Source organism: Stylophora pistillata, chromosome 2 (assembly GCF_964205215.1).
Source record: "Stylophora pistillata chromosome 2, jaStyPist1.2, whole genome shotgun sequence".
NCBI lineage: Eukaryota > Metazoa > Cnidaria > Anthozoa > Scleractinia > Pocilloporidae > Stylophora > Stylophora pistillata.
In genome coordinates, this window is record NC_142520.1 from 36,047,735 (window position 1) to 36,075,077 (window position 27,343).

At 38.8% G+C, this 27,343-nt stretch overlaps 1 protein-coding gene across 1 annotated transcript; it reads right to left on the minus strand.

Annotated features, from left to right (window-relative positions):
- Positions 1–607: 607 nt before the first annotated feature.
- Positions 608–26,829, minus strand: LOC111346088 (uncharacterized). The gene is made up of 18 exons (XM_022953397.2): positions 26,667–26,829; positions 24,046–24,328; positions 21,857–21,924; positions 20,468–20,547; positions 19,256–19,342; positions 18,854–19,134; positions 17,876–17,975; positions 15,614–16,090; positions 13,482–13,930; positions 13,230–13,355; positions 11,826–12,576; positions 11,480–11,591; positions 10,693–10,942; positions 8,176–8,964; positions 6,364–7,597; positions 4,849–5,105; positions 3,929–4,190; positions 608–2,804 (listed from the first exon to the last, which is right to left on the minus strand). The coding sequence occupies exons 4-17, from the start codon at positions 20,517–20,519 to the stop codon at positions 3,930–3,932; spliced, it is 5,226 nt and encodes a 1,741-aa protein (XP_022809132.2). The 5' UTR covers positions 20,520–20,547; positions 21,857–21,924; positions 24,046–24,328; positions 26,667–26,829; the 3' UTR covers positions 608–2,804; position 3,929.
- Between the last annotated feature and the right edge of the window lie 514 nt (positions 26,830–27,343).

The window sequence follows — 27,343 nt, forward strand, 5'->3', positions numbered from 1 at the left end:
AACCCTACTCTTTTTTTTCCCTCTTTGTTTCTTTTTTCTGCGTCAATCGTCAACTTAATTTGTTCTTACGAAGAAGATGAACAGGTTGGAAAGCTGACCGACGTAATTGAAGAAAGGGGGTATAAGCAGGAGCCCATTACCCGGAGCTTCCATCTCAGTTGTACCCTTGAGTCAACCCTGTCCCGTATCTTTTTATTTTTAGAACTGAGATATCTGCGGGGATTCTTTAATCTTTCCGTGCTTTCCGCCATTATTGAAATAATCTCGTGCGACCTGCATGTGACACAACAGAGACGTAACACAATAGAGACGACAGCTCTCTTATGATTGGCTATTATAAAAACACCCGCGGAAACCGCCGTGGGAGATGCTTCTAAAAATAGAAAGATACGGGACAGGGTTGGCTCAGAGGGTCAGTATGAAAGATGGAAGCTCCGGGTAATGGGCTCCTGGCATAAGACCTATTTTCTGTGTACACGAGCATGAGAAAATGACCCCTTTCAATCGATAGAAGAGGCTGGATAATTATTCTTGCAGAGGCTAAGATGTTAGGTGTCACCTTCTCCGTCGATCTTAAATGGAACACACATGTAGATGAGACAGTAAAGAAAGTCAACAAGCGGCTTTACTTCCTACGCCATTTAAAGCGCGCCCAGGTTAAGTCTAAGGAGCTCGTTTTATTCTATCTTACATGTATTAGATCTGTTATAGAATACGCATGCGCTCTCTTTCACAGCAGCCTACCTCAATATCTATCAGTTGTTTTAGAAAGATGCCAGAAGCGCGCATTACGTATAATTTTCCCTGATAAAGAATATGACGAGGCGCTAGCGTGCACTGGGCTTATCTCCCTGCATGAGCGGCGCGAGAATATTTCCAACAAGCTCTTTTCTAACGTTCTTGTACCAGGTCACAAGCTGCATAAGTTCCTGCCGCCCAGGAATGTATCTAGGGTGGACTTAAGGAAAAAGCGCGCTTTTAATTTACCTGTGGTCCGTACGAACAGGTACCGCGATAGTTTTATCTTTCATAATTTACGCACGCTTTGTATGAGCTGACTCTATCCATGTTACCTAATTTTAATATTTTAAAAGTATGTTACCATTTCTTATATATTTCTTAAATTTGCAAATGAATACGTAATTCAACCTTTGGTTGCAATGTCTTTCAAGTAAATAAACTATCTAAACTATCTAACTATCCAAACAGAGGGAGGAAAACCCAAGGACTTAGAAAGTATCCTCAAAGCAAAGGCGAGAAGCAGCATTAAGGATCTAGTTATACAGAATCGGGACCCTGCCTCTCGAAACAGCTCTACGGAGCGTTGAAATGGAGTTGTGCCAACGGCTGTCCACTCAGGCACTCAGTCTCTCTCTGCCAAGTGAAGCTGGTCACAATTAATCACCGAAGGAAAGGATTAGCAATCTCATCTCAGGTGGGAAACCGAAGTGTTTTGTGATTAACAAAAAATGTCCAGCCTGACAAGGCAACCTTACCCGCCAAGGCGAGAAAACTTCAGAAGTTGCAGCTCATCAACCGATTACATGCTAATATTGAACTTCTAGATTAAAGGTAAAATAGTAAATTTGCAAAAGTGTTTACGTTCAGAGAGTGAAGGTCTTACATTACCGTAGACTATAATTTCTGAAATTCTAATTGGATACAATTGGATACACATTTTTGTCGAGGCGTCCTCTTAAAGTAATAAATTAATAGTCGTAGAATTAAAAACTTAATAACAAATTGTAGCAATTTACAGAGATATCTTAAGCGATGTGTCGTTTCTCTCATGGAACAATATTTGGAAGCGTAAAAAATGACACAGACTGGGCCGCAGTGATTTAATGCAAAGACAAAAAACTTGTCTTTTAGAAGTTGGACACGAATTTCCCTTTAACAAGTCTTTTTAAAAATTTCACAGTTAAGTTATTGGTTAGCTGTAGTGAGTTTCATGATGCAGTTCTCACTAAAATATAAACACGGTCTATATATTTCTTTAGGAGATTTAAAAATCAACGTTTTCATTGCAACACGAAACCTACCCTAATTTTGGTTTTCCCTAGCAAAGGGCCATCTACCAAAAATTTCCTTGCTAATTCATTTTCTAATAAAGGAACTTACATAGTATGCATTATGCACCTACCAAAAAGTCATCTACCTAAAGTTTCCTAGCTAAATTATTTTCTAATAAAGGAACTTACATAGTATACATTATGCACGAATACAACAATTCCATTCAACGCATTTTCCCGAGGATCATTTTTCGCCGTCTAAACGTTCGATCGATGTGGTTGTAAAAGCTATATCCCAAGTAATCAGGCTAAAACCTTTATGTACATGAAAACACGATTGGGTGAGAAAAATCCGTTACTGTGACCATCCATTTCTTGAATGAATATAGAGAGCAGCTGCTGCCAGAGTCTTCCTTGTGGGGGAGGGGTAAATAAGGACTACTCGTTATCATAAGGTATTTAGACGCAAAAGTTTCCTAAAAATTAATTAACTCCAAATATTCAGCCGAGTATTGATAGCAATTTCTAAAAATAAATTATCTCTTTCAAATCAAAATACTGATGAAACCACCAAAAATCGATAGCAGCAGTATCATTGACAAAGCTCATCCAAACCGAACAACCGACGACCTCTAAAAAGTTATGTTTCATCTGCAGCTGATATTTTTTGTCGAGCACATGGTTATATGAAAGAAAATATCTCCAAATTAACACCAGTATTTAATGGCTGCCTTCTGATTCTTTGTGGAAGTCTTGCCGATTTGAAGCCATGTCGGTTTGTGTAACTTTAGCCTGTAAACGCAACGAAAAACACCGCAATTAGAAAACAAGCAAGAGTTTCACAGTTTCATATCCAAAAAAATGGTTTTCCGCATAGGGGTTGGAATTGGGAAAGTTAAAATTATGGAAGTAAAAGAGAACCTCGAGAAAAACAATGGGAGCAAAGACAAGGATCGACAAGAAGTCAGCCCATCATATGAGAGGCAAGGCCTCTCGGTTAGCTCAATGGATAGAGCGCTGGACTGTTGTGCGGGAGGTCGAGGGTTCGAGCCCCGGCCGGACCAACACTCAAGGTCTTAAAATAATTGAGAAGAATTTGCTACCTTTCTATAACATCAAGAAATGGTTAGATATTCTAGTCTTCTCGGATAGGGACGAATAAATGGATTACTGTGTGATGGATGTCCTCCCCTGGGGTGGGATGGGTGGGGAGGTGAGATCGATAGACTGAAGGGGCTGCCAGTGGCGCCTGATATGCTGACGTCTGTTCTCAACCTTACACTGCACCCGTAATTCAGCCTCTGGGCTGCAAGTGATCAGATATAAACTATATTCATATTCATATAACACGAGTCACAACGGGTAAGGCGTACATGAGGTCTCACCGACTTCATACTCAGCAGGTGTGATTCGTGAACACTTCTGACTGCTTTGCAAAGTTCTCTCAGCGAGTGACTCTTGTTCAAATACAAATAGCTTATCTTAGTATAGCTAAAAACTGGATAAATGAATGTTAAATTTGCTTTTCAGACGTTGTCTTCGGTTGCCATCTTTTCACTACAAACAAGAAATGATCAGTTCCAAGTAACACTGCATGCTACCAGTTAAATTCCAAGCCAAGATACTCTTCATTCAGGGCTAACATTAAACAGAAAGTAAATGGAGAAAGAATATAGTTTTAAGTTTAATTTATGATTCTGTGCGACTTATAAAACGATGGCAAAAGTGCATTTTAAGTCCCTGAAGACGCTGCTGTGTCGAGCAAGTAAGGAAGTGGAAAGCTTACTTCATTCCCTCTGTTAAATCTGAGTACTCGCAAAGATTCGAGAATAGTTCAAAGTCCGAGTGTAACAACTTCAGTTTTTGTCATCATTTTCATATTGAACAGTAGGTGTACTGTACTTCTCCATTCTTACCTTATATGGGTTGAAGACTGACATAGTGTACCTCATGAATATGTCCCAGTACTAGTGGCTTGCTTTCGTCGACAGGACAATGTGGCCTGACGACTACATCATTGTGAAGACTGCTGACCACATGAATGCACGTTTTAAAGAAATTTGCTGCTGCACAGAGAATGAGGTGGTCACCCCAAGCGCCATCTTGTTCAACATATGCCAGGTAATCAGCCCACGTTTTATGTCCATGGACAAAGTGAGACAGGTCTGTTCCATCCGGCTATAAGAAGAAACAGCAATAAATACTTAAACACCAAAAAGCATTTGGAAAGAGCCAAGTACAATTCAAAGATATCGTCACAAAAAGGCACCCTCTTCACCGGGAGTAAAATGTTAACCAAGTCCTAAATGAAGAAAGGAAGACATAGTCGCTTAAAGATATCGTCTAGACCGGTAGGTGGGTCTTTAAACAAGTTCGCCTCATTTAGAGCCGAGCTAAACTGACGGTAACACATTGATTCTAACAGGCATATTTCTCTAAGCGTGCGACTAACATAACTAAGAACAACATTTTGCAAGAGAGTCCTTCTGAATACATGAGAGTATGCATGGAGAGAGACTACGTTTCCTCTTGCTTACGACATTGAAATCCACGGTAAGAGCTCTCCACACAATCCTATATAGGGTGACTGTCTTATCGACCTCTTGGAGAAGACACTTCACTGTCAAAGTGCCTCTCTCCACGAGTGAGTAGACAAGTAAACACAGGGAAAATTGTCAGGCCAACCTGAAAACATGCTTGCAGATATCTGTGTGAAAAGGACTAGTGTCCCAGCGAGGAGTAACAGTTCACGTTACGGATAGAGAAATAAACACAGCAGCAAAAACTGATGATCAACCCCAAGTTCTCTTTACCCATGTAGCTTAAAGTAACTCACCAGTTTTGGGTTTTCCTTGAGGTACTGAACTAAAGATCGTCTCAACTGGCCATGTTGGGTTTTGATTCCGTTGACGGTTTCTAGCTGTTCTGACAAGGCATGGAACATGCAGTTTCCTGACCCTTGATTGTCAGAAATTCTGAATCCCTTATCTGATACAATCGTTGTTAACTCTTCTGTCAAGTTAGTGTTGCTGTCGACCTTGCTTGTGCAGATTTGCATCCTCTGAAGATTCTTGATGATTCGCTCAAGCAGCCCTTGAAGAAAAGTCGTATTAGGTGTTTTTCTTTGAATCATAAACTCTAGTTGGAAGAGAAGGTTTCAATTATGACAGAGAAAAAAATCCATCACATCTGACACCGAAGTTTAAGTTTTCATAAATATCTTTTTTACCCACTAGGACCTCTTTCGATATGGGTACAACAAGCTGTGTGAAACCTTTTTAAGATCTGGCTTAGTGGCCCCGACTAAACTGCCAGTGGTTTACTATTCGTCCAAATAAGGGCTGCGAGGGACAGTTATTCAATCAGGTACTCGGATTTACTTTGTATGGAGGGCGCTACCATCAAATGAACGAGATCTTTCTTTATCAACAGGATCATGTATGTACAAATATTTAATGAGGACACAAGTTGATCTAAAATTTTCAATGAGAGGGACAGGGTTCTTCTTTCAGCTACGAGGGAATACTTTAATATTGAAAAATACAGCAGGGAGTTCTTATTCAGGCCAATAACCATGTTAAATAAAATAAACAAACTCTACCTTCTGATTCGAAAATGAGAAATAGTTTTGGAATAAAAAGTCGCAAGTAATAGCCTAGACTTTTCAGTTAACACCCCACAATGCTGTTTTTTTTTTTATCATAAAAAAATTGTTATTTTGTAACGAAAGCAATAATTGCATTGTGAACAGCCGGAGCAGATAACTTTTAACGTGACCTCATTATACAATATTGAATTTAGATAAAGGTTTTTTCGTCTTGTCAAAAGCGTGGGACAGAGAAAAGTATTCTGAGTCCCTATGAAGAATCGAATCTCAGACCTTTGGATTCCGCGCTCCGATCCACTACCGCAGAGCCACAGAAACTCTATGGCGAGCAAGGCCATTACGAATTTCACATAAGACAATCGTTCAGCATACTGCTAGGATCGGCAATATCGATAGCATTATGTTTTTTAAATAGAATACGAAATATGCAAAGTTTTACCGAGCTAAAAAACCCACCATCTTTATTATTCTATCTACAATGTTAACTTTTTCAGGCTTTAAAATAAAGGTTTATTAATGTATGGATAACAAAATTTTTTTAGAGGGTTCTTTCTTTTTCTTTGCTTTCTTTTTCTTTGTTTCTTTATTATAGTTTGAAATTAAAAAATTTCAAACTATCCATAAGACTTTGTTTCAGAAACCTATTTCCTGGTACAAGATGTTGTCACATCAATGTGAGGATGAATGCAGGATAGAACAACACAACGCTTTCTTTAAAACGAAATATAATCATCATCAACAGACCTGCATCATATACTTTGTGCCACATCTTATCCAGAAGAAGGTCACACTGCTTCTCCCAGCTAAAATGCTCTTCATATGCTGCCCTAAGTCGTTCAATTACATGAAGACGTTGGGATCTCTTTATTTTTCGGACACCAGCAATTGCCTCAGCCCACACTTTGGGGTCCTCAGAATCAACCACAAAAGATTTGCCGGATGGTACAGTGCGCAGTGCGTCTCCCAATCCCGAGTTTCCACTAACAAGAATGGGAAGACCAGCCGACAAGGCTTCCAATGCGGTTAAACCAAACCCTTCCGTCCGGGATGGCATAATGCAGAGATCAACTTCACAAAAACACTCTTTCAATTTCTCCTTACTTTGCAAAAACTTTCTCACTGTCAGCTGTCGTCTAAATATGCCACTTTGCAGCAAGTTTTCCATAACTGCCTCCTGTTTTCCATCAGGTGCACCCACAAAGATTAGATGGTAGGAGTTGTCTCTCAGTTCAACCACTGCTTTGGCGGCGATATCATACCCTTTCAGATCGAAGTCCTCTGGATCACCACGACCAAAGGTCAACACTCTAAACTTTTCAGAGTCAACTGAAGCTTGTCTTAGGGTGGAAAACTCATTGAATGTGCCAGGAGTGAACGACATGATATCTTGCTGCTTCTCGCAGGAGCGAAGATAGGCTGAGTAGGCCTCCGTCAACTTGGGTCCTACTGCTACGACTAGGTTTGCCAATCTGCATAAGTCTACTTCAGCTGTAGTCTTCTCTTCTCCTCTGGCAATGGCTCTCGGGTAGTTTTTGAACATTCCAAGCTCTTCAGGCGCAGTATGTACTACTTGTACCCATTGGCAGCAGTGAGACTCTCTGATGATTTGTGCTTGCTTACCTAACTTGGCTCCATGACCCACGACCACGTCGATGATAAGGTCTTTCGGCGGGAAGCTCAACCAATCAAGAGGGTCGAAGCCTGGACGTCTCTCTGCCTCTTTGACGACAATCTTGTGACTTTTTGCAGCTCTCTTCTCTTCTTCAGAACAAGCAGATTGTGGAACCAGGAGAGTGACTTCCAATTCAGTGCGTTTGGCCAAAAGTATGGCAAGCTGTCTATTGATAGTGGACAAACCCCCCATTGACGAATTCCACTCATTGGCCAGAAGAGTAACTCTCAATCCTTTATTTGAATTTGTGGGGCGACTACCTATTGGTCCACCTTGTGAGGTATTTATCACTAACGGAGCCAAAACCTTTGGGAAAATTACCACAAAAAAAAATTAAGTCAAAGCTGGTCATTTTGCAAGTATGATACATAAAACAATTTTCATTGAAACAGCCTTATTTTGTCAAAAGAGTGTAACATCCTCTTTGCTATCACGAAAATGAAATACAGGTCGACAAATCTTTTGCAAACGGGTTATACGTATTCATTTATGTCTTGAATCACCAAAAAAAAGTGAAGTATGCAATTTCGCAATATAGAACCCCGTAAAGTACGTCTATTCGTCTATTCCTGGAGTATTTAGGATCCGAAGTAAGCTGTTTTAATCGTCCTATGGATTAGATATGAAAATATCTAATCCATAGGACGATTTTCTAAATTGAGTGTTCCGATTGGTACGATTGCCAGTGACTGAAATTCTTCAAAAACTGTGGCCCGTGGACTGTGGACTGTGGCCCGTAGGAGGCACTTTTAAAATGCGAGTAATTTGACGTATATCATTTTAATATTGAAATAGCACAATGCAATATAATTGCAGCTAACATAAATTATTTTGCAGTGGTTTCCGTTCCTTATCATAAGGGAATCACCAAGAATGCTTCATACCTCGTTTAAGAACCATTTCTCTTGCCCAGGAACTGTAAGTACTTTATTAGACATGCTTTCCATACATATCAAATCCTGTCCTTGTTTTAATTCAAGAAGGTGTAAGTAGTCATCTTCTGCACAGGACACTTGGTTGTGGTTTGTGCACTGGCGGCCTCCCTGCTGACAGTAGGGGCATTCAACACAAAATTGATGCTGCAACCTTCTCAGGTATGGAAACTCCTCTGACATCTTTTCTAAATCTTTCCTTATAAACAATCGCACACTTCTAGCAACTTCTGCTGAAGCTGAATGAGACAGTGGAACTGCTTCATCTTTAATTCTTTGTCTCAAGAGGATTTTTATGAACTTCTTTTTGCAAATCAAAATCATATCATGTATAACGCTTCCCTCCAGAACGAACCATGCACCATTCTGGTAGAGTTTTGGTTCCTGTGACGATCCATTCGCACTGCACCAGGACACTGATTTTGAGACAAGGCGAGTAAAGAGACCATGCGGTACAAAACCTTCTTGGAAATGAAGATACAAAGGACAGGGATCCGCAGGAGATGGTTCCATGTCACAAAGCTCTTTAGGTGAGGACCTCAGTTGACATGGGACAAAGTACTGAACGTCAGCCGGGGATGAAGAGTATTTGGCAATCAAACCAAACTGCTCCATCAAGTCTAAGATGTCTTCCTTGTTAACACCTTGTTGAATAAGGCTGGAGAAAACGCGATCAACAAGCTCCATCTTAAGAACACCACTTCTCTCAAGCTCAAGCCAGAACTTGGAATGCACAGGATCCTGAAATCACAAATTCTCTATTAAAAATGAGTTTAATCTAACAATTCTTCCTAGAACAATTTTAAAGGAAAATTGATTACCTAACTCGTGAATTCCGCGTTAAATTGCACTTGAAAACCAATATCGCACTCATCGCTTCGCGATTCGTACGATATTGGTTTTCGCGTGCAATTTAACGCGGAATTCACGAGTCAGGTAATCAATTTTCCTTGAATCGCATAACTGAATGAAAATAAGAAAACAAGAAATAAAATCGGCGATATTATTGTTTGTTTTTATCCCGAGCGCGCGCTCTAGAAAGCCATTTTAAAGCCAACTGTCAGAAGTGTCATTTTGTTAGCGAATAGAAAGCAAGGTTAGTCGTACACTTTTGAACCTTCGACCATTTTATTTGTATCTCGTGCTTGATTTTACATTAATTTTCGAACTTTTTAAACAAGCTTCACACTATTTAGGGATAATAGTGGTAGTTCACTGAATTTACAAGCCGTTTATCGTTAATATCTTTTTTCAAAATTCCAAATAATTTTCTCGAGAAGGAAAATAATTTACACCTTCTACCCGGCTTTGGTGGCAAACTGAGAGAAATGAAGTGTGCAAGCGAAAGCACTGATTTCAAGTGCAATAACATCGCAATTAATATGAGGTAAGTGCCTTGAAGTGCAAATACGTTTAGTGATCGATTCTTTATTCCTTTAAAACCAAAGAAGCGTTTCATGAAAAGTCCAAAAACTTTAATATTTTTATTTGTAGAAATTCATTATAGGCGACTGTCATTAGCTGAATCGTTGAGATGAGTATTCGACTGAAAGTTGATGGAGATATTCACCGGAGAGTTGTTGAACGATACATTGGTGAACAATCCACCAAGAACTCTTACTGCTAGATCATCAATGCCGTTATTCATTGATGTTGTGTTATTGCCAACTACTGATGGAAGTGCAAGGCTGTTCACATAAATTTCTCGCAAAGCTTTCAGTAGTGCGTAAACCGTCGCCGGCGTTGGCAGCTGTGACAGTCGCAGTGCATAGTAGTACGACTGAAAACCCAGCCAACTTGCTTGACATCCTTTGTTGTTTTTCTAAAAGATTATGGCTGCAGATGGATATCGAACCCGGGTTGGCGTGACCTGTTAGCTCCGAGATTTTTTTTCTGGGTCGTGTTCACAGGATTTTTTCGCTTTCGGGTTGTCGCGAGCGAAAAAGGTTTTTATGCTTCTCCAAGAATTTGAAGTTCAGTTCAAAACAAGGAAGAACCTCCGGCTCACTTTGAAAACGCTTTGTTTGTTTTTGCTCTTTAGAAAGTGACAATGGTTTTCAAAACATTTTAAATTGACTTAGAAACCAAACTTTGTAACAATTTGACGATAGTTGTTGTGCTTAGTGACGCAGAAACGAAGCAATTTCACTTAGCCTCGTTTTCAACTCGCAGTTCCACGCTAAATACCTCGCTTCGTTAACCAATCAGAATGCGAGATTTTATTCAATGATGCGATTCTACTATAAATTAGTGACTATTTTGTTATTATCAGGCAATATTGATATGGGGGAGTGGGGGGGACACAGGCAAGTAATAGAGAAAACTCAAAATGTTGCATACAACATGACAAAAGAAACAAACAATTTGACAATCAAACAAACAGTTCTCCCGCTATGTGCAAGTGGAAGGAAGGTAACAAGTCCTGCAATATTTAATAATCTCAGTGCACAGTATACTAAATTTTCCTACTGTTTTTTTGAAGGGTGGAATGGTTATAAGCTTCTTGAATAGGCTAATCAACCACTGCGCCCTCAGAATTACTGTGTTGCGGTGTTTCACAATTATTCCTAGGTCGTGATAGAAATTCAACATGGTGTGAAACTGCTCATCGTCTTCTATGAAACACACATCCTTGGCATAGGTTTGCAGATGCGCAGTATTTGTGTGGTATATATTTCCATCTACCAAAGCTTCAATGACCTTTTCAAAGTTAAACCATCTAAAAATATAAGGAAGTCGATAATCTGTGTTAGCTTATGAAAAGGTGTCCATAAGATAGAAAATGACATGGGTTAAAGGACCGAAAGATCTCAGTGGAACTTTAAAATTTGGCTTGAGGCCAATTGAAAATCCTTCGAGGACAAATTAAATTCCCAAGTAATGTTATTATTTTTTAACACGTAACAAGTGCATAAAAATTAATTAATCAATTAAGAAATTCGTGAGTTTGAATGCGTTTCAATACAGCTGCTGTTATAAAAAATAAGCTGAACATCTCTTTTGCTAAAAGGGGATAAGTTTCTAAAGAAACGGTGGTGCTGCGTCGGTGGGAGTAATAAGATCATTTTAGTTTTATCAACTGAGTTGATAAATGTAAATTGGCCACGGTAGAGTGTTTCAAAGCTGAAGTTTCGAGTATTAGCCCTTCGCTCACTTTAGCTTTGAAACTTTTTATGGTGGCCAATTTTCATTATCAGCTCAGCTGATAAAACCAAAATGATCTCTTCTGCTTATATCGTCAAACATTATACTTCACCTCACTGGTATCTTCTCTCCCATATAAGGTTCCTGTCGAAGTACTTCCAGGATTCTCGCTCGAAGGGCATGAATTCCTTCGGCACTAGTTTCGTCATTGTCTCCTTTTCGTCCTTTCAATTACAAATGGCATCAAACAATAAGTGTCGCAGAGAGAAGATTTCTCCCTTGACTTTCAATAAGAGTTTGGTGGCACTTGAGGCCATTATCAACCGTTCGTATTCGTAAAAGTCTCTTTACCCTAAAGAGCTTCAAGTCACTTATTTCTTTTGCAATGTGTTATTAATTTCACTAATTGAAGGTACTTTGGTAGATATTTATAGACCTAACTTGCATAAAACATTTACCTTCTTGACGATTTTTCTGAAGGGTGAAGAATCTCCGGATTTTCCAAGCTAATGATTGGTGTCCTTGAGTATTATCAATGAAGAAGAATGGTCGAATGACGTGTTCTCCATATTCCTTACCGGAAATGTCACGTTGTATCTTAGATGTTACATCCTTGATATCCTCATAGGGCTTGTCAGCATGGGTGCCGACGATGAACACCGGGGGCCGGAGATAGGGCAGCAAGTTAGAAGTTTCAACCCTTTCTTCTCTAGTTGGTCTCAGATTATGAACTGTTACAAGCCACGATAGCAAATTCTCCAAATTTGTCTCATCGTTTGGGTTCTCCAAAGTTACTTCATGAGTTCCTTGTCTAACACAGGGCTGAGCTCGTGCATTAAGTGGCTTGTTAAGGTTGTGCACTAAAATGTACACTGCTCGTGGTGAAAAAAATACTGGGTGAGCAGCATAGTACAAATGCTGACCTGCAAAATCCCAGAAGTCTATGGTTATCATGGATTCTCCCTTGCTGCTCTCTTTTTCAGCATTTATACCTTTAAGAAGCATACTCTTCAACAGTTGATCGGCATGCTTCCTAACGTCAGCAAGGAGTGTGGTAGCGTTTAAAGTCATTTCAGACTCCGTACTTGGATTCGTGCGGCCATCAGAATCGTTTGCTTTCTGTATTTGTTGTGTCTCAATTGATGGCCCGGGAGTATGACCAGATTTGGCGTACTCCTTTTCCTCCTCCTTTTCTTTCTCCTCAGAAATCTAAGAGTTTTTTGAGATGAAGCAGAAATTTTGAGTCAAGGATAAGACGGTTACATAAGAAACAACAAGGTCACTGTGGCCCCTACTTAAACAGCCATTGCCGATACCGAGTTGGTGATATCTAGAGCTTATGGAAGCAGAGATTGATGATGAGCACATTTTTTTCTTCTTTTCTTTTCCAAGTTATTCCATGAGTCCTATAGGCGGATTCATGCTGACGTCATTGTTTACATTTAAGCTCATTTGCATACGGCTTTGCGTAAAGAAGGAAGCATGTTAGATACAAATTGACTTCAGGCAGCTAAAGAGCTAGAAAATCTTAGTACATGGTGAAATTTTTAGCTCTTTGGGTGTAATATTCAAGGAGAAATAGTCCATCAAAAACTCCAAAATTTCTGGGTGGCAGAAGCGCTAATGATCTCATACATTCTATGTAAAATTTTGAGTTTTTAAACCCGTGTTGCACAAAAAGTGTTCAATGCATCAGGCTCGTATTCATTGGCCGAGTTAATCGTACTTTGACCTTTCGATATTCAGAACTGATTTATTTCTAGCTCCATCAGAAACTGAATTGCTCATGCTAATGAGGCAAATATTGTAAACAAGGATTCCCCTATAGAATACTTGGTTTTTAAAGAAATTAGTATACACACCTGAATTGAGAGAGGACGTTCTGTGTTTACCTCTCGTATCGATTCCGATTCAGCTTCTTTTTGAGGCTGCACCCATTCGGAGTTCTTTTCCGGGTTTTCTGTCTCATTACCACGACCATTATCGATCTGATGATGTTAAGATATCATGGAGGTAAAGATTGATGATGGCAATATTCTATACCTCTTTTCTTTTCTAAACTATTTCATGTGCCTTATAAAATATTAAACATTGAAGAAAAAAATTATACACACCTGAATGGCGCGGGTACGTTCTTTCTCTACAGTTGCTACTGAACCCTCCTCAGCTTCTTTTTGAGGTTTTGCCCATTCCAATTTCTTTCCCGGGTTTTCTTTCGCATTACCGAGAATGCAGTGATATCGTTCACTTGCTAATATTTTCGGCATATATTCCGAAAATTCCGTCACATTTGATTTTTCCGCACAAGTTGGAGTCCAATTCTTCATTCTTTCAACTTCAATTTCAAACTTGGATGGCTCTATTTCAATTCCGTCCGTGCTCTGTTCCTTGAAGTCGAATGGCAGACCTAGGAGAGTCTTCTTTAAACTTGTTTTACCAGCACGATCCTGGCCAATTAATAATATCCGACCACGATAAACATTCACAAATCCATCAGTAAGAGCCTTTTCATAAACTAGTCTTGCGGATGGTCCTTGTGCCAAAATTTCGGAAGGAGTAGTAGCTGCAACCGAACAAGAAGGAGTGGTAAATAAAAATATCAATACTATAGGAAATTTCGTTAACTGACGAGGGAATTCCACCTTAAATTGCACGCAAAACCGATATCGCACGAATCGCGAGGTGATACATGTGATATCGGTTTTCAAGTGCAATTTACTGCCTAATTCATGAGTCAAGAAAAGGAATTTCCTTGAATCGCATGACTGAATAAAAATAAGGAAAAAAGAAAACAACAATGAAATTGTTTGTTTTTATTCTGAGCGCAAAACAAGAGATACGAAACTAATATCACTTAGCCTCGTTTTTAACTCGTAATTCTATGCTAAATTCCTGGCTTCGTTAACCAATCAGAAAACGAGATTTTATCTAATTATGCGGTCCTACACGGTAGATTATAATGCTCAGTAGTTATCAATTGGCTTTTAAATAAGAGTCACACAAAATTTTTCTGAATTAACGTATGGGCCAAAAAGGAAAGTGCAGATCAAAACTCCACTTATGAAGAGTTCCTGAGACACCTTTTCAACGCTACTTGAAGCACCTGTGACAAAGACATCGTTACTTCAACGTTACATGAATCTCTGTGATAAGCGAGTCATTTCTTCTCCCCAAGTTCTGTCTGGTAAAAAAAATTGCCATTTGAGTTTCAGTGGTCTTCTGGAGTGCTGTGCGAATCGTCAGGCAAAATCGAAGAAAGGTAGCAATATCTGGTTTTTTATTTTTATATCCGTGTAAAACAGTATAGTGATCAAATCCAAATCTACGCGTAATTAGGATTCTTACATTCTGCGAACTTCAGAACTAAAACCCTCAACCCTTCTTTCACAAGACCGATTATCAGCCTGCCTAATAATTCACTATTTCCACTTCTAAAAGTGATCCAATTGGGCGTATAATCCACAATTTACAAGATTCACAACAATTGAGATTTACTCAGCTATAGCTACACGTCACTTATTCATAAAAGCCAAATAATAATAATAATAATAATAATAATTTTAATAATAATAATATTAAGTACGAGTCTCACGTGTATTTTAACCATTGACGAAAGCAAGAAACAAATTTTAACCCTATCACTTTCTTGTTGATGGGATTCTCCACTCTTCTTGCATAGTCAAACTTCAAGCCAAGTTCATTTGCTTTCCTTTTTAACACTGCAACTCGCACGAATTCTTTTCAAATAGAAGGAGTTATCAGACGAAGCTTTAAGTGATACAAACCAGCATTAGTGAAGGATCATAACTAGTAAAGAAGTGAAAGTTATGTATACAGCTGGTTGTTGGGAAAAGGATAAAACTGCACGCAACCTACAATCTCCAATGGTTATCTGGTTATAAATAAACAATGAATTTTAATAAGTGAAATAAATAAATAAATAAATAGATAATTCGTCAGACTGGCGATGCCTAGTGCCTAGATTGACATTTCTCAGATTTCCCGGAAATATTGAGGTCAAGGAACCGTGACCCGAAAACTACTTACACTACCTTTCGGGGTTCTCGGATGCACTTTTACACTTTTTTCCGCCAATCTCTCTCGAAACAGTTGTATACGCCCATTTCGATCGCTGTGCTACGGTGAGAAACCAGGCTTGACTTTTGACCTTCATGAGGCTCTGATCTTAACAGAAATTACGCAAAAGCATGCAAAACATTTATGGCCATATTCAGTAAACACCCACCTGCGATGTCTATGGAGATAGTTCTTTTAGTTTTATCGATATGCTTAACAAGACTTCTGATTTCCTCTAGTTTGAGTGGGTTTCCTTCCACAAACAGATTTTTAAGTTCAGGCAGTTCTCTAATTACACCAAGTCCCTTCAGTTGGTTATTTCTCAAATCCAGCTCTCGAAGTCTTTTCAGGCGTTTCATACTTTCAGGAAGAGAGGAGAGTCTGTTGTCATTCACGTATAAGCACGCCAGATTCATCAATTCTAGAGAAATATCAGGTAGCTCTGCAAAATTGTTATGGCTCAAATTCAGTACTTGAATACCTGCTAGTGAAACGGGGTGATGACGTAGAGGAAACAGCATCTCCACAAGTTCAGTAAAATTTATATGAATGCTGTCCAAGTTTCTATCACTCAGATCCAAAGTTTTTCCTTCTAGAGCCAAAGTTTGGCCGAACTCAAATAATACGGATGCTTTTAGATGTGTTACTACAAAATAGAAAAATCAGAAAAGTAAAATTAGTCCTACACAGCAATCCGCTATCTCCTTTGCCTCTCTACATAATGAACCTACTCCTATAATGCTACAATTCTTAATATGCCTTTTGCAAACCATCCCTAGAAAACCTTAATTAATGGATAAATATAAGTGGTGCTATAGTTTGAAACTGAGATAGAACATTGTCTAGACAAGGAAACATATTTCACTGAGACAGCTAGAACAATCTTGGTTTGACACTACGAATAAAAATCCACATAGTCTGCAATATTTGTGTCCCTCGTCATATTAGTTGTACTAATCGATGTGCAGGTCGATACCAGGAACCTAAGGAAGAAACAGTGGTCCAGAAAGCAAAAGTGGTTCCTTTTGTTGTGTTCGTTATAACGTGGCAACAGTCCCCGGGACGCAAACGTGATTCCATTCACTATTGGCATTGATAAGTTCTCTTTTAACATTCTTATTGATTATAACTGACTCTGTGACCTGCCTCGACATCACGTCGTCACAAGTGTACTATTATCGTTCCTGAGCATTCAGGTGTTCCCTCCCGAGAGGTCCTAGAAGAAATTGGTTTTGTAGGGAGGGTGGGCAAATCAGTGTGTCGAAAGTGAATGCCAGTTAGGATTTTGGTGAATAAGACGAGGAACAGTTTTTCTGTCGACGGAAAACTGACCGTTAGATATTGCAGCCGTGTATCCAAGCCCATGTGTCGTGGAAGTACCTGCTGCCACAGCAGGTTCACCACGCCATGATCCCAGAATTCATTGCGATGCAGTAAAACCTCTTTGCATAAGATTTACTGGACCGACACAAGACAAATCAGACAAGAAAACTTTTGGTAGAACTTTTAGCCGCGAACCTAAATATCTAACGGAAATATTCATATTCTCTTAGAACTACCTCTTATCCTTCCACAATGTCCAAAGCTAAATGACAAACAATTATTGAATTTTCTCTAATCAGCCTCTGAGGTTGTTTTAGAGCATGATTAGATCGGCCCAATTCAGGACTGGTTGAGGCAACGTCGCAGAAGTCGGCAAGCGGAAGTTGGCGGTCCTTTGGTGCATTATCCTCAAAAGTGGAACTGTTGAGAGAAGAATCTTACGGATCTCCGTCCGTGATTGCTGGCTTTGTCTCTGTTGCGGCAGTTCATTCACTGGCACTGTTTACGAAGAACATCATCGACCATTTTACGGGTACGAATGGTGGAAATGACGTACATGTGACCATAGTTAATAGAGGTCCCCTCTATTAACTATGATGTGACTAGTAGTCACTTAATCAATCAGTGTTACCAACAGTAACGTCGCAGAACGTCGCAAGGACAGAAAAACGGAAAGAATAGCCAGCTATTTAATCTGTACCGAGACTGAGGTGGCAGAGTCTGGTGCAAATATCGCCGATAGGAGTTGGCGGTCAGTTCGGAGCAGGATCTTTAGTCATCAATGCTGGCAAAGATGTCTCAGCAGACTATCAGGATCCTTTAAAGCAGCCATCGTCATCTCTGCCAGTGACAAGGATATCGTTGTGGATGCTTTCAACATTGTCTAGATCTTGCAGAATGACGTCACCCGTATGCTGAGCCAGAGCGGATGACAAAGCGATACCATAAGCACAAATGCTCCGATTGAATAGCAATATATCATCGTGATGGGAGTGGCAAAACTTCTGGTCACTTCATGCTAAGATAAATTGCCGTATACCACTTGGCTAAGGCGCAGAATTTGCCTTCCCTTTGTCGTACAGTTCAGAGAATAGGAAATTTCACTTACCTACTTTAGAGAACAGGTCTTCAACATTTTTAGCACTCTTTGCTGACACTTCTATGACAATCTCAATGATATTGATTCCGTCTGCATAGTCCCGTGCTTCCTAAAAGAACAAATCATAATCTCAAAGTCTCCTACTGCTAAATAACTGTTTTCAAGCTGTGTTTTGTCATTTGTCACTTCTGATCTGTAGGTGAATTGGGTCAGTCATTTCTGTCCGTTTGTTAAGTCAATGTCCGGAAAAAGTTGCTTGCGTGGTGCTAATGCCGGATTGTTGACACCTGTCTGGTGGGCATGGCTTTGTTGACGTTGGTTGAATCAGGAAGGCCTCGCTTTTAGCGGCCTGGATATCAAATGCCCGATATAGTTGCTCTACGCTGTTTCCGTCTCAAATTAAATGATTCTAGAACGCGTGGAATGTTTTCGTGTATTGACGGTCAATCGAAAAGATACGTGTAGAGTTGCATTGCAATCAGGAGCTTAAATTTTACAAGAGATGCATTCTGCTCCCCATGCGACCCGACCAAAAAAACTTACAACACGATTTAATGCTAAGGACATAAAAAGAAAATTATATGATAGAATTATACAAAAATCTGCCCAAGGGCTCGCCTAAACTACTTCACTACTCGATCCTTTCTATAAATGATTTGCATCATGATTTTATGTTCAGCACATAAGTTGTCGCTTATGTGGTAGGAAAGTTATAAACGTCTTCAGGGTACAAACACCTCTACGAGAGTATCGAAAGCAGAAGTGAAGAATTACGAATCCAATTTTTCGTCTTATTTACACGTACTTTTGTCTCAGTACACTCATTTCATGAGCTCTGGTCTACAAGAAAGTAAGTACATATATTGCAACACGTAGGTGCGTGTGGTGACACGTATAGTGTGAGTTTCGCGTATGCAGTGAGGTACTCGCGAATAGCGGTACTGTAGTACAGAACAATAGCATCACCTGAAGAAAGACATTAATTACCTCAAAGGACACCTCCCTTCCGCTTTGAAAATCTGCTTTATTCCCCACAAGTGTTACAAAGTCGCCTGGCTTGGCCAATTGCGCGAGGATATCGACAATCTCCTTTGCCTTCTCAAATGAATATCTTTGCGTTATGTCGTACACAACAATAGCAACATGTCGTCCGCGGAAATAAGAAGAAACATCTGAGCGGAGGAACCTTTCCATATACATAGTATCCCAGATTTGAAGTGTCATTGTTATGCCATTATCCAGACTTACTTCTATAGTGTTACAGTCCTCTAAGAGTACAAATGAACACAAATTTAAACTTACATTCAATTTTGAATAGCACGTAGATCTCTGAACTCCCCAAAAAGCCATTTGATCACTTGCATACTCATTGCTTAACGTTTTTCTCACCTTCGGTACTAGGAATAACTTTGAAACGAGAAGAAATTCCATCGTCACATCTGTTAAACAAGCTCGATTTGCCGACAGATGAACTTCCTGTTTCATAACACAAAGCAGCAACAAAAGAAATTAACAAACTTAAATGCTTTTTCTTTTTTTTTAGAGTAACAGTTAACCGATGATTAAAAGTTGGAGTTTTAAACTTACAGCCTTGAATATGTGAAATGTTTATTGATTGCAAATGGTCTTCAATTTTTTTCTTTTGGACGACTAGGATGCAATCTTTCCGGGGCAGTTCTTCTTAAATTAACAATTGGTTCATGCTTTAGCGTGCACTATCGAGTTATGGAGCACGCGGGAAGTTTGGAGAGCACGAAAGAAGCGTAAGAGTTGCCCGAGGCGATAGCCGAGGGCAACTCTAGCTTCATGAGTGCTCTCCAAACTTCCCACGTGCTCCATAACTCGATAGTGCACAGCTGAAAGCATGAACCAATTGTTTTAGAACATAGCCGGTGGAATTGTGCATCAAATGCGACGCGAAAAACGGACAACAATATCAGTTAAAGCGAATCGTGATGGTGCTGATGCCGAGTATCCTTTTCCTTTGTTTTTCTCTTTTTCTGCCTCATTTAAGAACTCTAGCCCAAGGGAAAAGGTCCAAACATTGTCTTCGTTTTCGGACTAGTAGGCCGAGTTTCTGTTTGTATCCATTATTGTCGCGAAATATGTTATTTTTCCCCGCGCTAACAATGGCCGCTCGCGCGTAAAAAAAATTTCTGGCGAAGTCGGATTTGCTGACGCTATCAGCGTGCACTATCGGGATTTTGAGCACGCTTGCGTATAATGAATTTGATTGCGCGACTCTGCTAGCTATGTTCTAATGCTTTTCAAACATCAAATATTGAAATAAAAACTGAATAAAAACAAGTGATTTTTTGTCAGTTATCAACCACTGATTAAGTAATTATGGAGATCAAGTTCCACAAATCAAAGTTAAATCAACTAAATGTGCTATTTGAAACTTAAATGATTCTGTACACACACGTATATATTTTCCGAATAACTTTAAAACGAACATACATGCAAATTGGATACTTTATAAAGTGATAATTGATGAGGTAACTTCCAAAAAAAATCAACATAAAGGAAAAACATTGAAAAATTAAACAATGCTTATTAAATTACTAAAAATATATTTGCTATAACTTCATTTTCACTTACCCAAAAGTACCACCTTAAACCACAGAGGTCGGATTCTGTCGTACGATCTCATTTGTAACTATCAAGTATTGACACCAAGCCTTTCAAAATACAATAACATAGTGACTTTGTGAGCAGCTCTGTGAGCTGTTGTTGTATAATAAACTTCAGGAATCCTTCTTCTTCCTGATTAATTATCACACAACTGTGGTTTGAGGTAATTAGCGTGGGTTATCTCGTCGATTTGATAAGGGCAATTAAGCTGCTTTGTCACAAAAAAATTAGGAAAAATTTTATGACGGATTTGGAAAAGTATTTTCGATTGTTGTAATTGTCACTGGGAAGTAACGTCATTAGTGCCAATAGTAATGTAATGTTATGTGTTATACTGTAGTTGAATTAAACTAGTTTGATATATCTCTTTTTATCAATTAATTATAAAGAAGTATTGGGAACAAAAGTCTCCACAAAAAAACAAATAAGTTTGAAACCATTTTGACCTGAAATTCGTTTCAAACTACTCAGTTCAAATAGATTTCCTTAATAATTACTCTATACAAGCTTGAAAAAACAGTGTGTTTGACCCATTCACAAAGGCAATTTTTTCTGCTTCACTCCATGCCTGCTAACAAGTTAATTACAAACACAAGCCTAGCAGCTCATTTTCTCAGAAGATAGAGCCTACTCCCTCATTGGTTGATGGTGTATCTAGACTACAGCATGTAAACATGTCTGTGATATATCATACTTTCTGTGTTTCCCACAAACGTTTTATAAATGCAATGCTGAGGACTTTTTACCGTGTCTCAAGAAAATAAACAAAGAAACTTTAAGGGAGAACCTCCTTTCCACCCCACATTACTTTCCAGCGAGTAAATCATTTCTCATTTACCTTGATTGAATATATATTAATTATGTCGTAACACTTTTACATAAATGGGTTTGAATTAAATAATTAATATGAAAGGAATGCTGACTTCCTGCAATTAATAGAATTAACAACTCATTGTACATGGACTAGATGCAAAACAAGAAGGAATGGTTCTGTTGTCTAAACTTCAAAAGGAGCCCTTTCCTGACCTACACAAATTATAGGCATAATTTCCCTAATCCTTATTATTTCATTACCATTAGCGAGTCTTCACCACATGTAACAAAGAAAGCAATGCAGAACTACATGCCAAATTTACATTATGTGACTGATAAAAACAGCATTCATCATTATTAAGTTAATCACTAAAAGAAACTAGTTTTCAGTTTGATTTTGCAGGTGTCTTAAGAAAAGTCTCTTGTAAAATTTACAATGGTTGTCCTTAATTAAAAGACGATTTTCTGTGTCATGCTATCATGGGCGCAAGTCACAGCAATAACTTAGATTACAGAGGGATTTTATCCTGCAAGTTCATCTACCTCAATGTTTCCTGGGATGGAGAGAGAGCTGATTGATGACAGCCATTAAACAATGGTCAGGTTCATATCTGCAGGTGTGGACAACAAAGTAGTCAGCAACTAGTTATGGGTATATGTCTTATTTCTTCTGTATTTCTTCCATCAAATCGTATCCCATGTCCCAGCCACTTAGTTCAACGAGCATCGGCCTTTACAAGAGACTGAGCTCTGTCTATTTATAATAATGACATAACTTAGACACATTACATGCACCCTGATTGATCAAAAATCTATCATTTTTTAATCCTGGTAACTACATATAGAACACTGAAAAATTTCCCTGTCTGGAGAAATGGCACCACACTGGACGATCACTTTCTTAAAAGAAAATGTTATGATTCCATTAATAGGTTAATTTTTTCATTCAGCACAGGTACCAAGTCATAATTAACAGTCAACAGATAAGTCTTTATAAGGCAACATTTTCGCAGAGCCCCCTACTGTCGGCCGTTTTTCAGGAGTTTTCCTTCACAATTAGCCAGTTCTTGGATAAAGAAAACAATAGCATAACAATAGATTGCCTTTTGACTGCACTACAGCTTTGTTTTTATTAGAATAGTATGAGGTTATACAGAAGTCTTTCCAGTGTTTGATATTATCATTTTGATCAGTCTTCAAATGTGTCCTGTAAAAGACTCTTTTTTTCACTTAATCACATGGTAACCTGTAGATTGCATGGTTGGCAGCTAGGTCTTTAGATTGCATGGTTGTGAGTAAATAAATCTTTGTATTGCATGGTTAGCAACTAGATCTTTATATTGCATGGTTGGTGACCACATCTTTAGATTGCATGGTTGGCAACTACAGCTTTAAATTACAGATGGTTGGCAAGTAGATCTATGGATTGTATGGTCGGCTACTCTATTCAGTTTCACTGCATGATTGGCAACTAGATCTTATTGACAAGGGTAAAGAATGCCTTCTGATGTTAATACATCATAACTTTTACCAAGGAGAGAGTGCTAAGGTTAGATCTCAGAAACTGAGCCAGTGCACTTGACTGGACTTGTATGAGTGCTTCCATAGACCATAGATTCATTTCCAAGCAACTCCTAATGCAGTAACTTGATTAGGGCTCACAGAAGGTGATACATTGTATCTCTGTGACTAGTAAGTGTGCAGTCAGTCCTATCGAAACAAAAGAGGTGTTGGAGAACTTTTAAGACAACTGGCTAATGAATAATTTCTTTGAATTACAACAACACCATGTTCTTTTTATTTATGCTCTTAAGACTTTTCGAGGTATTGTAGATTTCTTCGGAAGGAAAGCTGATGATTCACAACTTAACTAAATAATTTAATACGAAATTTTTCTCTGAGGGTCCCAAAAAAAAAAACACTTGCCGGCACTGTACATAGAGATGCACGTATTAGAATTTAAAAAAGTCCGCGTCAGGCCAGTAGCCCAGACAGCCTAATTTTTCTCTGAGGGTCCCAAAAAAAAAACACCTACCGGCACTGTTCATGGAGATGTACGTATTAGAATTAAAAAAAGTCCGCGTCAGGCCAGTAGCCCATACAGCCTAAGCGACGAAATATTTTTACTCTCCCTTCCGTCTGGATGCTAGTCCATCACATGGTTACTACCCATTTTAAATTCGCCTCCACCCATTTACACACCTGTAGGATGTTTAGGGCCCCATGACCATTAGGCCGCTACGCTTTTCCAGCCGGAACCATCGCAGAAGATTGAACAAATGCAATATTGCCAATTAGTTAAAAGGTCCGAACCATTACTAATTAATACTCTATCTTGAATAATTGTTAACCACACATTGGGAGCTATCATTAAGACCAGCTGTCTACAGTTAAAATTGAGACATCGTTAGTTACTCGACACCTTTTCACGATTATTATATATACCTTGAATATATACCTTTGAATATCAACCTTGTACTAATGAATTCTTCTAAACAATCTCCATGAACAGTCTCGGTAAGTGGTTTTTTTTTTGGGACCCTCAGAGAAAAATTTCGTCTTAAATTATTTAATTAAGTTGTGAATTTACCATCAATTTTTAATCATCGATATTCTTATCTGTTTATTGATTTACTTTTATGTTAAAATTTTTTTTTTCGGTCATTCCGGGAATTCCGGGTATTCCGAATATTCCGGTTCCAAATTCTGGCATTCTATATTTTCCAACCTACCGATTTTTTCTGCGGTTTTGCGGTTTCTAATAGGCTCTAATACTCCCCTCCTAAAAGCATGCCGACATGGTGGACCTCAATGGCCTTGTATTCTGTAGTTGCTCCAAATTATTATATACCGACGAGGAACTGCCAAGCGTTTCCGTGGAGATTGATAACTTTCATCTATAATGCTCAGTTTACGCGTCTGGCCATGGGCTAAGTGTCAACGGGCGTCCATGAATTCATTCCAACTTCAACTTGTATCACAAAGGGAAGGATGTGCTCGTCAGGAATCTGTCATCTGTTGAGAAAAATATACATGATCAACTTTAAAAATGAAAGTGTCACCATCTGTCATCACAAGAGGGACGAGACAAGATAAACAACTTTATATTTCTTTGAAATTTTCGCTATTTCCTGCTTTCTTTCAAAGACATAAAATTTCCCGTGACTCAAACTGAAAATTCCCTGACTTTTCCCACGCCTTGAAGTAAATCATTTTGGCCTGAATTTTTCTGACCTGTGACAACCATACTTTACATCACGCTGGAAACAAAACACTACTGATTTCTGTTTGAAATAGCTTCTTGTTGACAAAAAAAAAAAAAATGAAGGACAGGCGCCATCAGGTTTCAATCCCATAGTACACAAAGTCCTCGTGTTCGAAATGTTCAGAGCACACTTTGGTACCAAATGTTACTCTTACTTCTTTAATTTCATCTTATTCTATTCTTTCAGTCCATATCTGTTTTAAAAGAAACTGAAAACAGCCATGACATTTAGAAATCGCGACTTGACTTGATTATTTTTCCGGGTTTCTGACCCTCTGCTCATACAGATTAAAACGCAAATTCGTGCGACTAGAAGTTGAAGAAATATAGCATGGATACTTAATTTCTGAAGCTTAGAATCGTCAGGGTATTTATGAAAAGAAAAGTCCAAATTTTTGGAAATATTGCGACAGTCACAGACCCAACGAAAGTGAAATACAGTATTCCCTACTGTAACCGCTTCCGTTAAAGCTAAATCATCATCATCATCATTATCATCATCATCATTATCATCATCATAAACTTTATTTCATCTCGAATTTTAGAGTAGCTTGTTGGAGCTATTATCTTCGAGAAAACATAAAATGGAGATTATCTATATATATTCATACATATATCTGTACAAGATCTAAAATACTAACTATACTAAAATATACTATAATACACAGTATTTAGAAATATAATTATGTAACATATCAGTCGAAATTAACAGAAAAGTGAAGATAAGCAGGAGCAACTATACAAAGATACGGCCTTGGATTATCTTTCTAAAGTCTTTAAATGCACTCATGCATTACCTTTCTAAAGTCTTTAAATGCACTCATGCATTATCTTTCTAAAGTCTTTAAATGCACTCATGCATTATATTTCTAAAGTCTTTAAATGCACTCATGCATTATCTTTCTAAAGTCTTTAAATGCACTCATGCATTATCTTTTTAAAGTCTTAAAATGCACTCATGCATTATCTTTCTAAAGTCTTTAAATGCACTCATGCATTATATTTCTAAAGTCTTAAAATGCACTCATGCATTATCTTTCTAAAGTCTTTAAATGCACTCATGCATTATCTTTCTAAAATCTTCAAATGTTACCGCTTCCGAAAGAAGCTGCGAAATATTTTATGGTTTAATTTCATAAACGCCTCCGTGATTAGTTCCTTTTAGACAGAAAATTATAGTTAGCGTTTCAGTTCAGGATAAGACCTCGTGTAATCAAGATCGTTTCTAAACTGACTAGAAGACAAGTTAGACCGTAATCTTCCATAAGGTAGTTAAGACCCGCGAACGTTGGGAGGCAACAATTTATTTTGTGATTATATTAACTCCTAGTTGTGATTCAAAGCAAAACCTATCGCTAGTTTTTTTCCTTTTTTTTGTTTTTTTTAATTGCCCCATGCTCGTTGCCCAAATTGATATTGTTCTTTTAGCTATGATCGCACAATACTAAGGTAATTTCTTTGCGTATACGTAATGATTTCAGTTGACCGCTTCGATATATATAAGAACGCCTCAAAGAATAGGAAAGGAACAAAGGAAGAAAAGATCCTATATTGGTTTGGTGTTTATCGCATGTGCGTGTATCAACCCGGGAATCGAGTGCAAATTCTAACTTGAAAAGAGACATTTATTCCCCTACGCTTTATTCCCCTACGCTTTATTCCCCTACGCTTTATTCCCCTACGCTTTATTCCCCTACGCTTTATTCCCCTATGCTTTATTCCCCTACGCTTTATTCCCCTACGCTTTACTGTAGCCGCGACTGTTGTTAACCCATTTCAGACCACCTGGCCAGTCTATGACGTATGAAGATAAAAAGGTCTAATATCACTCGCTTTATCTCCTCATCACAGGACTATAAAAGCAATTCAAAGACGCTGGAAACTTCAAATATTGTTCACAGGTTTCAATTGTGTTTCCATTGCGATTCTTTGTCGCAGTTAAAGCATATCTCGTGTGAGATCTTGACGCTTAATAGTCGAAATACTTAGATGGTGAGTAAATTACTGACATCGAGCGGCAGGCTTTACGGCCGTTTAATATCAATAACAACTGTTAATTAAGCTTAGTATGCATCAAACACGACTTACCTCGGCACAAGAAACCACAGACTATACAGAAGCGAGAGATAATGCTCGACTTTTGACAAAAACGGTTTAGAAATTCGCCGAAACAGTAGTAACACGCAGATGCTAAATTAGAGTCACATTACACTTCCGCCTACGTTCGCTCACTCATAAAGCACTGCCTGGCAGCTTAGCGATCACTCGTCCTATTCAGTGAACTGAACCAACCAATGAACGAGCCCCAGCCCCCACGCCCCAAACTATGCGCGATGTGTGTGATTTTAGTTGAGAGTGGTCACGCCAAGTTGCTGCAAACGAGATGAAGAGGACAATCACAATCAGGAGTCACAATTTATTCATGTTTCATTAATATTTCAAGGTTCATTATATATCGGTCGATATATCGATCGAGATTCAGTCGATACTTGACCGATATGTCGGTCGACACTCGGTCGACAGTCGGTTGATACTGGATCGATAGCCGGTCAATAGGCGGTCGATAGTCGGTCGACACTCGGTCGACAGTCGGTTGGTACTGGATCGATAGCCGGTCAATAGGCGGTCGATAGTCGGTCGACACTCGGTCGACAGTCGGTTGGTACTGGATCGATAGCCGATCAATAGGCGGTCGATAGTCGGTCGACACTCGGTCGACAGTCGGTTGGTACTGGATCGATAGCCGGTCAATAGGCGGTCGATAG